The following is a 13,244-nucleotide window of genomic DNA, read 5'->3' on the forward strand; positions in this document are numbered from 1 at the left end:
ATCCCTCTATTAAAGCCTCTGACGATCACGCTGAAAATGCTTTAAATCCTATCCAACCAAATTGAAGAATAAGCTGTGATGTCAAGTAGCACCTCAGTATCTCCACCCAGGAAGTTTTGATTTCATTAAAATTATTTCAGCGCTCCCTGCTGGTGTTCCAGAGGTTTGCAAGTGAACCATAAAAGCTTGCAGTCTTTTGTGCACACGGTCAGAAGCACATCAGACAAAGAAAGAAGATGTCTAAGTATGTCAAGAATAGAACAATACAAAACAATGAATGTAAAAACATTTTTATGTAAAAAAAATTAGACTTGGGACACATTCAGTAATTTTACAACATTAGCAGTTTATGCTACACAATGAGGTATCTATGGAAATTCCATTCTCCTTTTCTGTTACTGAAAAGACACTTAAAAACACAGGTACATTTTAAAATGTAGGCATTTCAGACAAGACAACAATTTCACAAACATATAGATTGTAAATCACAAACAGTAGCATATTATTTATAGAAAAAAGTATTACATTGTTCTTTTTAACAAAGAAAAAAACAAAACACCCCCTCATTCCAAGCTACATTACAAGAGTTCAGATGTGTTTAAAAGCCAGGAGAACAGTCTAGAAGGCTTGTGTGATCACTGAAAGGTAAATGATTGCAGGTACCTAGACCAGTCAGGGAAATGTCTCCATTATGAATGTCAGTTGTGGCAAAGAAATACAATCAGTATCAATAAATAAATAAATGTGTGTCATTTGTTCATGGTGAGAACAAAGAAAATTTAGTGGAAGGCATATTCTAAAAATAACTTTGATTCATTAACAACAGACAAGGCAGAACTTGGCACACCTAGTATTAAGAAACCCTACTGCCTGTTTCCGTCACTACCACTGCTCCACATTGTCCGTGTAATCCTCCATGGTGCCGTTTTCATCCAGATCCCACCAGTTTGGGAGTAGTACTTCTGACTCCACAGTGTCTCCACCAGCCTTTCCCCTCAGCTGCTCCTCAGTTACTACAGAGAGGCTCACAGGCTGACGGGGTTTTTCTGTGGGCTTCAGCTGCCTCCCTTGCTTTGTTGTGAGCCTTCCACGGAGACGCCTCCTCTCCTGCTGCCGCCTCGCCCTGGCCTGCCTGCGCTCCTGCTGCCTCGCCACCTGGAAACGCTGCAGGAAAAGGTCACGGGCATACTCGTACAGCTCTACATCCCATCGGTTTAGCAGGAGGATTCTGTATTGTGTGTCAGAAGGGACCTCAACACTGGAGGCTCGTGTGCCATTGAGCTGTGTGAAGGGTGCGATGAACTCCAGATTGAAGGTACGTTCAAACAGATACTGGGTCTTACGCTGGTACTCGGTCAGCCCGAAGAAGGCCATGCCACGTAGGTTACGTTTGGCGCTCTCCAGAAGCACTGCCCAGCGCTCGTCCTCACTCATGGTGGAGACGTTGTAGCAACCCACCAGGCTGAGATCAGCCAGCATGCGGGTTTGCCGGTTGTTGGCCAGGTTGTAGGGGCAGTCCATGAACTCCTGCAGGGAGCAACCTGACCAGTCGTCTCCTGAGTAACAGCTTGGCAGCTCAAACAGTGTTGGTGAACGTCCATCACACACATGTTTGGAGGACCTCCATGTAGCACCACGTTGCACGTGACGCCACTCGCTCAGGTAGCGTGATACTGGGTCTCTTAAGATGGTTATATAATAATAGTTCCTACTGGGGAGAAAAAGAAGACATTAGGTCTGTAATAAGCCAACTCAAATAGCCTCAAGATGTTACTGCGATTAATATGTCTATTTGAATTAGTGCTGCAAATAATGTTTTTTTATTCATTATTAATTCATCTCTTAATTTTTTTTCAAATATTCAAGTAAGTATTTGATGTAGCCATCGTTACACTTGGAGAATAGATTGGTTGGATTAGTTTGGCACGAAGCTCCTGGAATTATTTGTTGAACAAAGTTTAGCCACTAAATAACGTTTATAAAGATGTTTTTACATTCTTTGTGAAAAAGCAAATATTTGTAGAACAGACTGTGACCACCTGCTCACAGTGTTAAAACTTCCTCCAAGCGTCACGTTCACCCTCAATATGAGGGTGAATTAGCTACATCAATTGAACTAATATATTAAATATTATATCGATATCGTTATATGAGACTAGATATCGTCTTAGATTTTGGATGTCGTAATATCGTAATATGACAGAAGTGTTGTCTTTTACTGGTCTTAAAGGCTGCATTACAGTAAAGTGATGTACTTTTCTGAACTTACCAGACTGTTCTAGCTGTTCTGTCATTTACCTTTTCTCCACTTAGACATTATGTCCACATTACTGATGATTATTTATCTAAAATCGAAGTGTGAAGATATTTTGTTAAAGCATCAATTGTCAACCCTAGAATATATCGATATCGGAGGTTTTTGGTCAAGAATATCGTGATATCTGATTTTCTCCATATCGCCCAGCTCAAAATTTAACAAATAAACAGCTGCATCCAATGGGTCAGGTAAAAGGGTTCAATTACATATTAACAACTGTTGCATACAGTACACTACTATTACTATTACACTTAGGTCATTATTAAGATTCCTATCCCAAGCATCCTCCTACACCAACCTGGGCAGGTTCTCGGGAGCCTCTTGTGAGTCCATGCGTGACGGGACGCAACTGGTCAGCTCAGTCCAGTCCGCATGAAGTCCGCAGCTCCAGCCGGTGGAGAAACGGGAAAACAGCCAGGTTTCTTTTTTACCTGGCCGGTAACAGGTACATTTCTTCTGACCTGCGTGACACTCGCAGGGCCTCTCCAGCTGAATATTCCGCACCAGGTGTCGACCAAACGTCGTGCCACCCGTTTTCTGAATGTGCAGAAAAACAATAACATCATCTCCTTTGATGTTGAAGTCTACACCACGATTTAAATCTGCTATGGTGAAATTGAAGCGAGGGACGAAGCGGACCAGAGCGCCGTCTTCTGCAATGTAAGGGTCCTTTTGGAGCCCGTCTTGGATTTCATTGCCACTGCTCCGGGAACCAGTTGCACTGCCGCCCTCAAACCAGGATCCCAGCTGGTGTAGCATCTGGCACTCAGACCTGCTCGGGCACACATACTGGATCATAATGACGCCAAAGAGCAACACCATGAGCAGGACGATAAGGAGCCGGTGGTGGCTGTTACTGCTGGACTTCTCATCCATCTTCACGGGACGGACAAAAACACATCACTATGGCAGTCCGGACCCCTGCCTTGGCTGGGGAACCTCGGGAAATAGTCTTTTATGGCCGCCAAATGAAGCAAAAACAATGCAGTTGCTATAACCAGCTAACGACAGCTAGCCCGTCTGAGTCTAAAAACCCCGAAGCATAGCTTATTGTAACGTTCGTTGTATTGTAGGCAGCAAATGCCTCATTTGAAATAGTAAAGTAGTTTTACAGTACCATTAGTTAGTTCTACAAAGTGGTAATCTTTTCTTGCAGCAGTAAACCCATGTCTTCCGCGACCATCGATTCTTGACCTTTCTTCCCAGCAGCCTCTGCGCTCAATATGGGCGTCAAAATTACGTCATCGTGTGACACGCGAATCCAGAGCCATAGAGAACACAAAGTAAGTCAGGGCGGTCAGCCGGTTGAAGCTTTTTTCACGCTTTAGCATAATATTTTTGTCAATTGTAGATATGAAGAGTAGTCAGACATGTTTTGGCCATCTGTAAACTTGCCATGCATTATTAGTTAGCTCCGCCGCCGAAATAGCTCAGTTGGGAGAGCGTTAGACTGAAGATCTAAAGGTCCCTGGTTCGATCCCGGGTTTCGGCATTTTATTCCAGCAAACCAAACCCAGCATTTTCCAGTAAAGACACATATCGTGTCAATATTTGCTGGCACGTTGTTTGGAGCATCTAAGTCAAAAGTCCGTACGCCCTAGGCATTGTGCATTAAATAAGATTTACGATTTGTAAGGCATGTGAATTGTTTTGCCATTGCTTCATATGAGACATTTTTGATTGCTTAAAGCAAACTGCTAAGTTGTGCATTATAGCTATATTATTTCAGAAAATCGCATTAAAGAAGACACACAAGGCTATGGAAGAAGTAATTTGCCTTTCTAGTTGCCTTGCCATCAAATGCTGGCAACAGGCCTTCATGCTCCTATAAGGTAAAATAAATGATTAATCAAAAACCTCTGAAACAATACACTTTACTTACATTTGACTTTTCTTGGCCATTTTTGAAATAGAAATGGTAGATTGCATGGAGGGCATGGACAAAAAGCAAATGAATACAAACAGGACACACCAACAAAAAGTAGGCCCAAACTAACTCTAGCAGGATATTAACTCTTGGGGGAACTTGACAATAGGTAGCCTATTAATCAGGCACAGTCGTGGTAACAATATTGTTAGTCAATGATTATGTTTTGTAAAAGAAGAGTAAGATGTTCATGATCGGATAGAAAAAGTGCCCATGCAACTGAGGGGTCAGAGAACTGAGGGGTCAGGTGGGAGATCAACATGCGCCAGATTGAAGATAAGCTTTCTATATAGGTTACTTTGGTAGCCATACACTTAAGATTAAGGAGTCACTGTGCCTTCCAAATGTATGTTTAACATTAAAACATGATGTATAAATAATAACCATTTATTTTCATCCATTCAGCCCAGTATAAGGTAATGTGAGTTGCACAGTGTAATATGCAACTCAGTTGTATACAATATATCTAATCTATTGTTAGCTGCTGGTTTTATCGTTTTACTTGTTTAATATGCTTGTTTTTATGTTTTGTGTTTTATTGCTTCACCTGCTTTTATTGTAGCCTACTTACCATGGTTTTACTGTAAAGTGTCTTTGAGTACTCTTAGTAGTCTTTGAGAAAAGCGCTTTATAAATAAAATGTATTATTATTATTATTATTATTGTTGTTGTTGTTATTATATGCAGTAGGGGGTCCCTACTCGGTCTCTCTTTCAGCTAAGGGGTCCATGGCCTAAAAAACATTAAAGACCCCTGAGCTAGAGAATAAGACTGAAGGTCGAAAGGTTGCTGGTTCAATCCTGGGTTTTAGCATTTTGTGACAGCAAACAAACCCAACATTTTCCAGTAAAATCACAGTTTCCATCAATTATTTGTAGGGATGTTGTTTGGAGCATTGGTCACATTAAGGAACTAGCTCTGTCCTGACAAGATCTGTTAAAGCACAAATTAATGGAATTTCTATAGATTTTAGATTTATTTTATTGTATTCAAATATGTAACAAATAAGTAAAAAAAAATAAGAAGAACAAACATATAAACATATAGCAAACTCTCAATATACACATTCTCATAAACAACATTAGGAGACGGAATCTCCAGTCAGGAGTTACTCTCCTTAAATTAAACCAATTTTAGGCCAATACAAATAAGGAAATATATATGTAAATAAATTAGGGCTGTCAGCATTAACACGTTAATCGCGATGCGATTAAGGGCCGAGTATAACGCGTTAATTTTTTAATCGCATTAATTGCACGCCGCCATTTATTTATTTATTTATTTTACACTTCACTCGGCTTCGCGTCGTGCATAACAGGCTACTATTTTGACCCTTTGCCGCACATCTGCTGCTGCAGGCTGCAGGAATGATGGAGAAAGACAGCAACACAATTATTTTCCAAAACTCCCGGACGGGTCGAAAGCCATGTGCACATTGCGTAAAGCTGAATTGAAATATCACCGAAGCACATTAAGCTTGAGCTACCACCTACGAGCTAAGCATAGAACAGTTAACGTGACTCAGGTTGATGCTAGCGGGCTCAGGCAAAGCACTATTTTGGAGCGTGCTACTTGCCGACCTGTGGATGAAACCAAATCCAAAAAAAATAATACCGCTCTTGCAAAATGGGTGGCAACTAACTGCAGACCTGTCAGCATCGTAGAAGACTCGAACAGTAGTTTCACGCATACACAGCCTGTACAACACGGAAAAAGCAGCCAAACTGGAACTGCTGCAAAGTGATGCAAGGTGATCACTGGACGTCAGTGAGTAATGAAAATTATTTAGGAGTTACTGCACACTATATTGACTCTAGATTCAAATGTGTGACTAGATTCAGACATTTTTCTTTTGTTTACAGTAAATAAATAAATAATAAACAAATACAAATCTTAAAATCAAGTTTATAAAGTCAATGTCTTTGCATTCATTTGATTCCCAATCAAGATACACTGGTGATAATTGCTTTCCATTGTTAATATGTACTTAAAAACAGTTCTGAAATGCAAAATAATAGAATTTTAATCATGTGATAAAATATATATAAATATATAAATTCAGCGATTAATCGCGATTAAAAAAATGATATATTTCATATATTGAGCTGTATGTGTATTGGCCTTGTTTCTAGAATGGCAGCCTACCCTATACAGCAACATTATGAGGCTCATAAGGGTTCACTTTAAGTGTCACAGACATCATGTTCATTCAATTCTGTGGTAATTCAATCTGGCAATTTGGAAAGTATTTAATTGAATGTGCATCAACCTGAAGGTGACCTTTGACTTCAGTTTCCCTCTTTTCGCATATTTCAAGGTTGATGTGGTAATGATTTTTCCAAATATGATTTTTCTGAACAAGGCTCTGCATTACAACCAGCACCAGTTACCATGTAATGGAAAACGCCATTACAAGCTGGATGCCAGTCCGTCCCACAGAGAAGAATTTCACCCCAGCTCCACCCACATTCCTCTCTACCAAACCGTGACATCTATAGTCTGGGGCAATTAAAAAGACATAATACACTGTAGACCTGAGTTCTTTATAGTGCCTGAATTATCAGTCTCTAAACCTGCTTCTCTATATCAGCTTCTTTAACTGCAGAACATTTGACTCATATGATGTCCCATCATTTGAGAATATCTGTGTCTCCAATGAAACTAGCATTTTGCTGAACTAAATTCGGATAAAACGTATACAATAAGTCCACACTGACCACCACAGTGTTGTCAAGCCTGAAATGACTGCTGATTAGCGCCATTAATCAGCCCCTTCATCAATGATCATCCAGATAATCTGTTTGTCTGATTAAATCTGCAAGAGCTGATTCAAAGATATCAGTTTGTAAAGTCAGACCGCTGCGATTACGTCACTGCTGGAGGAATTTACCAACGATCGTTTGTGCAAAAGATGTTTCACTCTACTCATTAATAAAGTGACCTCCCAGTCTACAAAAGGGGAGTTTACGTAATTAAAATACATAAAAAGTAATAGTAGAAGAGTTTCTTTTCGGCCCTGTTTGTCTGCTAGTAAGATAAATAAAACACTTGTAGATATTACAAAAAGATAGACCATAACAATGATCACGTTTGTTTATTTTGTTTTTGGTGTGGTCCCTAGATATGAGTTCCACAAGGAAGGCTCTTCATACAGTAATCATGCTATGTAACTACTACTAATTTGTATAACTTGTTATTATTATAGTTATATGTACATATTTGTTTCTGTAGGCTATTTATTGTTTGTTTATTTCATATGGATGTTAAATATGTTTATGTACGCACCAACAACCAAGGCAAATTCCTTGTAAGTGTTACTTACTTGGCAATAAATCCCTTTGTGATTCTGATTTTGACAATAATATTGATGACTCGTGTTTCTGTCTTTTTCTTTCCGGCGTAGTGAGACCTCTTAACCTCCCCCTCTCTGTGAGGGGCGGTGTGTTGTGTGTTGTGTGTATGATGGAATGCGCAGCCATGACTTGGTCCCCGCCCTGATTTCTTTAAATACCCACCACCACAGTGAACCGTTGGGAATATACGGGGATGTGCTGACATTAATCGGTATTGGGTTTTAACAACGTATAACCTTAGTTCTGGTTTAACTTGTAACATGGAGCTGGACCGGCGGCTGTTGCTGGCCCACTGTACGGCTCACGGCCTATCGATCGTAGCGGGCTTGCTGGTTGTCGTCCCCATGGCTCTCAACGGCTCCGCTTTCAAAGGCCGCTGCGCACTCTTCTCCATCGGCTACTGGAGGACAGAGGACCGGGAGGAGCTGACGGGACAGCCGGAAGACCTCTCTCACTTGGTGGTACAGCAGTGGGGCCCACCGGCTGCCTGCCAGCTCGCCACATTTGTCGGTATTTTCACGGTGCTGTACGGTGCAGCGCAGGGTTGGAGGTGTCTCTTCTATCTGCACGGGCGACATGATGAGTGAGTCCTCACAGATAACTGCAGGAGCCTACTGACCTAATTATGCTACAGTTAGCCTACTTCTGTTATTGCCGTACTTCTGCTTCTTTATTTGATCGTAGGCTACTATATACTTCACTGCATTTATTTTAAAGCTTTAGAAAATAAATTATGATACATGATTATAGTTTAAACCATTTAGCAGTACATAAAGTAATTAAAAGTAGCTCCATCTTTACCAGTTGCAACATTAAAGTGATGTAGTGTAGCTACACATCAACGCATCAATAATTGCATCCACTAGTAACGTCATGTTATTCTGAAATGGGCCATTCTGAAATACTTAATGAGTAACGTTATTTTTACTTAAGTAAAATATCTCAGTACTTATTCTACCACTGGTAATATATAGTAGTAGTACTAGCTGTAGTACCTACTGCTGCTGCAGTAATAGTGTAATGGCAGTTGTAGAGGTATAAAGTACTGTAGCGTATGCACGGCTGGCTATCTAGCTAACTGAATGACGAGGAGACGGTGGCTGAAGATTATCTGGAGGACTAGGGGCACAATCTTCTCCCCATGAACACCCCAAGAGTCTCTCACATGTTAGTCCTGCACGGTCGCTACAGTACTATTTCAAATGTATTTTACAAACTCTGCTTTCTTTACACAAAACCTAGATAGCTATGTACTTACATAAATACCGTTTATAGATATGCCTAAAGTAGTCTGAAGGAGTATGCAGTCATGCAAACAAAGAAGCTGAAAATACGAATTATAGCTATTTCTTCATCACAACTTAGTTGGGTATCAGAGCTCCAATAATTGATGTTGTCTATTAAATGAAAATAAATGTGCACATTAATATTTCTTAGAGCACAAGATGCTGTCTTCAGACGCCTTGTTTTATCTGACCAACAGTTCAAAAGCAAAATATAGTCACTTAACTATCAGACATGTCAAAGAGTAGCAGCAAATCATCACATTTCAAAAGCAGGAACCTGAGATTATTTTGTTAAAAAATAGCATAAATGATTACTTAATTATCAAAATAGTTGCCGCCAGTTAATTTACTGGCGATCGATCAACTCTACTTATCATTTAAGCTCTGTGGTTACCCACATACCCGATTTATAGCTTTTAATCTCTGTTTATTATATCTGATGGCTGTCTGTATGTGTGTTTCTGTTTAGCACCCTGTTTTCGTCCTTCCTGACGGTGCTGCTGAGCGTGTGTGTGCTCTTCCTGTCTGGAGGGGCCAGTGTTATCTTGTCTCTGGGACTCGTCTCCTGGTGTGACACAGTGACTGATCACAACACACGGCCATACAGGTACGGTACATCATCTGATGGTGGAACATCCTGTATGTTGAGTTAGATGGTGATCTATCAGCCAAGAGTTCTTCTAAAACCAGAGGATCTTCTGTCTGAACATACTGATATCAAAACCAAGCAAATCAAAATAAAAACAGTAAACATTCTGTGAGTGTGGATCATTTCTCATCCCTTCATGTTTGTTTGTCATGTTGTTTTCAGCTGTTCAGAGTCCCAGTCTGTTCCACTTTACCTGGATGTGGACACCTCCTCTTTCTACAACGAGCTCAGTCTGGCACAGGTAGGAGCGCTCACAAGTGCACACAATTAATAACACACACATTCTGTACAATAGATAGCCAAAGTCATACCCACTTTTCAACATAGCATTTCGACCAGACTAGAGAGGTTCTAATTTTATTTGTATTTCTAAAATGCTAAGACACGATGCTGGGATATTCTGTGCTACAGGTATCTACTACTGTACTGCATTATTATTTTGTTAGCATTCAACAGATCTTCTTCCTTCACTATGTGTGCAGGTGCACAGCTAATGCTATGTATTCTAAACAAATTTGAAGTTTTTACTGAAAGCAAATGGGAAATTTTAAAAGAAGTAAATATAACAACAGTAAAATACAGTGAATAAGAATTAGCACAGTAACAATTAAGGGACGTTATGCTCATTCATATTAGTTTTAGTGTTTGAATAAAAAGCTCCTATTATGAAAGGCTGTTTTAAATTACAAATACTAAAAAAGGAAAAAAGGAAGCTGACCGGTAGAAAATATGGCAATATAAAAGTTATTATCTCTGTCAGTCGAACTACAACAACTTTTACAGCTTTGTGGATTGCGCACACTCGCTTTTTTTCCCCCATGGTTGTAGCTATTTTTCTGGCTCTCGCAAGAAAGATAACATCCCTATTCATGAAGCTCTGATTAGCTCTTTGGTTTTTCCAAACCAGGAAAAAACTGAAGAATTCTTGGCAGCAGCCTACACACACACACATACACACATACACACATACATACATACATACACACACCCCAGCAATCATAGCCTTGATGTTTTCATTATATAAGCTTAATTAATCACATCTTGTGTCCTCAGGCGTTTCTGTGGGGAGTGACGGCTCTGTGGCTGGCTCAGTCCATCCTGGCTTTCCTGCGGCTCTACCACTCTCACAGCCAGCACATCAGCGGGCCGTGTGGTCCCCGAGAGAAGGAGCTGCTGCTAGGACACAGTCTATCTGAGAACAGCTCCCCCACACCTCCACATCCTCCAGCAACACCCACCATCATTGTCTAACTGAGAGTGTGAGGTAGTGATACAAGATGATACAATTAACTCTGCTATCTAAATTGTGTTTTAAACCTCATTTTTTTTCACATCACTATTATTAATACCCACAAGGTCTACAGTTCTTACTACTGCATGTAGAATATGGGCATGAAAGTTTTTATTTCGATATAATTCATAATTCATCTTTTTATAAAAGAAGAGCCTGACCGATAAATGGTATAAGCGTATATGTCAGTCGCTAAGAAATTTCAGTATAGAAATGCCAAAGATTTGTTTCAGGTCATTTAGAAAGTGTGTCCACTAGGCCTGTATAGTTGTCTTCCAGAGAGCACTGACTCGTTTATTTTCACCATCCAGTAAGTGGTCAGGCTGTATTATATAATGATATGATAGTTGAGCAGGGCCAACAAGCACCACAACTTAGCCATAGTTTGTGCCTCTTGTATTAATTCAATTTGAGTCACAGAACTAAGCATCTATTTCTTTGAATGATCAATACCAGTTGATCTCTATTTTTTTTTTCTTTCGAAATCCTTACATTTTCAGTTCCCTGCATGATAAAACACAGTTCCCCCGTCTAGATAGTCGGAAAGTATGCTGCGTTCACGTCATATCAGTTAAGAGAATTTGTTTATTTTAAGCGCCCATGTAACGGTGATACATGAGAGCCACTAACAGGGATTAACTTCAACTCTGTCTAGGGACAAAGGGGATTTTACAGAATAAAAAAAGACACTCATCAGAATAGTTGAAGCAGATGTATTCAGTGATCTAATAACTATCTAATAACCACAGTGTTATCTTGAAGCTAATAATTATCCTTGTCATTAGACCGTGACTTTGTGAATCAATGCATTACAGTTTATTGACATCACTGAAAAGCAACCAGTTGTTGTTGTTGTCTGTTTTGAATATATTTAATATGCATGGTTGTTTACATTTCTGCTGGAGTCTGACATTTTGCACAATTGTGTCCTCATCAGGGAGAATACACTTTTTTGAATAAGTAATATATAAGTAATATTGAGATGTAGCACTGAGGCGCTTTTATTGTGAAGCACGTGGTGAGAGTGTAACTGAACCACCAAGTAGAAGGCTCACTGTGTGAGCATGACGCGAATGTTCTGTTGTGTAACGGAAAAATCTCTGCTGACCTTCTCTCTTCTTGTGACGATTTTTATCATGATGCTGTTTGTCTGGACGCAGCCGCTTTCAGGGCATTAATGAAGCAGTCAAATCTTCTCAAATGATACTTGTAAAGTCTGCAGAGTGTAAACCTTCAAGTACCTGTGATGTTTTTCATATTGAGAGAGATTTGTACGGAGCCCAGAAGGGTCAGTGAAGAGGCATGAAGTTACTAACTTTGCTGAGTTCCTAAAACAAATGATTCAAAGTTGTTTCTAAACTTTTCTCCTGTTATCATCGACCCAAGTGGTTGTAATGACACACAGACAGCGGAGCAAGAAATCTGAAGTAAAGAGAGATGAGACAGTATTAGTAATGTCTTGTAATAAGGGCTGTCCTCAATTAACGAAATTCTTAGTCGACTTACACGCATACGATTTTGTCGACTAACCAATTAGTTGATTTAATTTACAGATCTGTAAAACTGAGTTTCTTTGTCAAAGAATCATGCAAAAGCAGCACTTTAAATGTTTACCAGAGACGTACTCATACGTTTCTTTAAAAAGTCATTCACCATGAAAAAAGGCATAAGAAATGACTAATCGACTAAAGAAATCATCGTTGACTAGGACCAACACGACTGATTAGTTGACTAATGGACTAAGAGGGGCAGCCCTACTTGTAATATATAAAATGTTTTTTGTATTGCTTTTTACCTCTTATACCTGTTTGTGCTCATTCACAATCATGTTTTTTGTCTTGTTTGTTGAATAAAAAGCTTCCCATTATGAAAGAATGTTGTCTCAAATCATCTATACTAAAAAAGTATGTCCATATACATCAATATTGACTGATTGTGTGTGTATGTGTGTGTGTATATGTATGTGTGTATATATATATATGTATGTGTGTATATATATATATATATATATATATATATATATATATATATATATATAATGACGAGGAGACGGTGGCTGAAGTTTAACCGGAGGACTAGAGGCACAATCTTCTCCCCATGAACACCCCAAGAGTCTCTCACATGTTAGTCCTGCACGGTCGCTACAGTACTATTTCAAATGTATTTTACAGGCTTTAGCCACCGTCTCCGTCATATGTACATATATATATATATATATATATATATATATATATATATATCTCGCTGCTTTGTAGTATTTTATAATTTTACCGGAGACAACCAGGTCACTTTTTAGGATTTTTATTCAAAATGTAATAATGTTTTTACTGTACAGTGTACAAATTAAGAATAATGTAATAATTATTTTAATGTATACTTTATTTACTGTACAAATTATGATAAATATAATGTATTTTTGCA

The 13,244-nt window shown here is 39.2% G+C and overlaps 2 protein-coding genes and 1 non-coding gene across 5 annotated transcripts; 2 read left to right on the forward strand and 1 right to left on the reverse strand.

Annotated features, from left to right (window-relative positions):
* Window positions 1-274: 274 nt before the first annotated feature.
* hs6st2 (heparan sulfate 6-O-sulfotransferase 2) lies at window positions 275-3,534 on the reverse strand. 3 transcript variants are annotated; one of them, XM_078260445.1, is made up of 3 exons: window positions 3,435-3,534; window positions 2,616-3,089; window positions 275-1,711 (listed from the first exon to the last, which is right to left on the reverse strand). In XM_078260445.1, the coding sequence occupies exons 2-3, from the start codon at window positions 3,074-3,076 to the stop codon at window positions 883-885; spliced, it is 1,290 nt and encodes a 429-aa protein (XP_078116571.1). In that variant the 5' UTR covers window positions 3,077-3,089; window positions 3,435-3,534; the 3' UTR covers window positions 275-882. The 3 variants fall into 3 exon arrangements, with proteins under 3 accessions (XP_078116571.1, XP_078116570.1, XP_078116569.1); XM_078260444.1 differs by having other exon boundaries at window positions 275-1,708; window positions 2,616-3,534; XM_078260443.1 differs by having other exon boundaries at window positions 2,616-3,534.
* Window positions 3,535-3,736: 202 nt separating this feature from the next.
* trnaf-gaa (transfer RNA phenylalanine (anticodon GAA)) lies at window positions 3,737-3,809 on the forward strand. The gene has a single exon. It is a non-coding gene; the product is annotated as a tRNA-Phe (tRNA).
* Window positions 3,810-7,689: 3,880 nt separating this feature from the next.
* LOC144524295 (transmembrane protein 179) lies at window positions 7,690-12,692 on the forward strand. The gene is made up of 4 exons (XM_078260446.1): window positions 7,690-8,180; window positions 9,353-9,490; window positions 9,695-9,773; window positions 10,586-12,692. The coding sequence occupies exons 1-4, from the start codon at window positions 7,858-7,860 to the stop codon at window positions 10,781-10,783; spliced, it is 738 nt and encodes a 245-aa protein (XP_078116572.1). The 5' UTR covers window positions 7,690-7,857; the 3' UTR covers window positions 10,784-12,692.
* The last annotated feature ends 552 nt before the right edge of the window (window positions 12,693-13,244 follow it).

Source organism: Sander vitreus, chromosome 10 (assembly GCF_031162955.1).
Source record: "Sander vitreus isolate 19-12246 chromosome 10, sanVit1, whole genome shotgun sequence".
NCBI classification, from domain to species: Eukaryota; Metazoa; Chordata; class Actinopteri; order Perciformes; family Percidae; genus Sander; species Sander vitreus.

What these genes read in the sequence shown, in the direction of transcription:
- hs6st2 (XM_078260443.1), bottom strand. Translation starts at nt 3,193, where the DNA reads ATGGATGAGAAGTCCAGCAGTAACAGCCACCACCGGCTCCTTATCGTC. An exon ending in GCTCCCGAGAACCTGCCCAG is followed by an intron (nt 1,712 to 2,615) that starts GTTGGTGTAGGA and finishes TTTTCTCCCCAG; the next exon opens with TAGGAACTATTATTATATAA.
- LOC144524295 (XM_078260446.1), top strand. Translation starts at nt 7,858, where the DNA reads ATGGAGCTGGACCGGCGGCTGTTGCTGGCCCACTGTACGGCTCACGGC. An exon ending in CTGCACGGGCGACATGATGA is followed by an intron (nt 8,181 to 9,352) that starts GTGAGTCCTCAC and finishes GTTTCTGTTTAG; the next exon opens with CACCCTGTTTTCGTCCTTCC. An exon ending in ACGAGCTCAGTCTGGCACAG is followed by an intron (nt 9,774 to 10,585) that starts GTAGGAGCGCTC and finishes TTGTGTCCTCAG; the next exon opens with GCGTTTCTGTGGGGAGTGAC.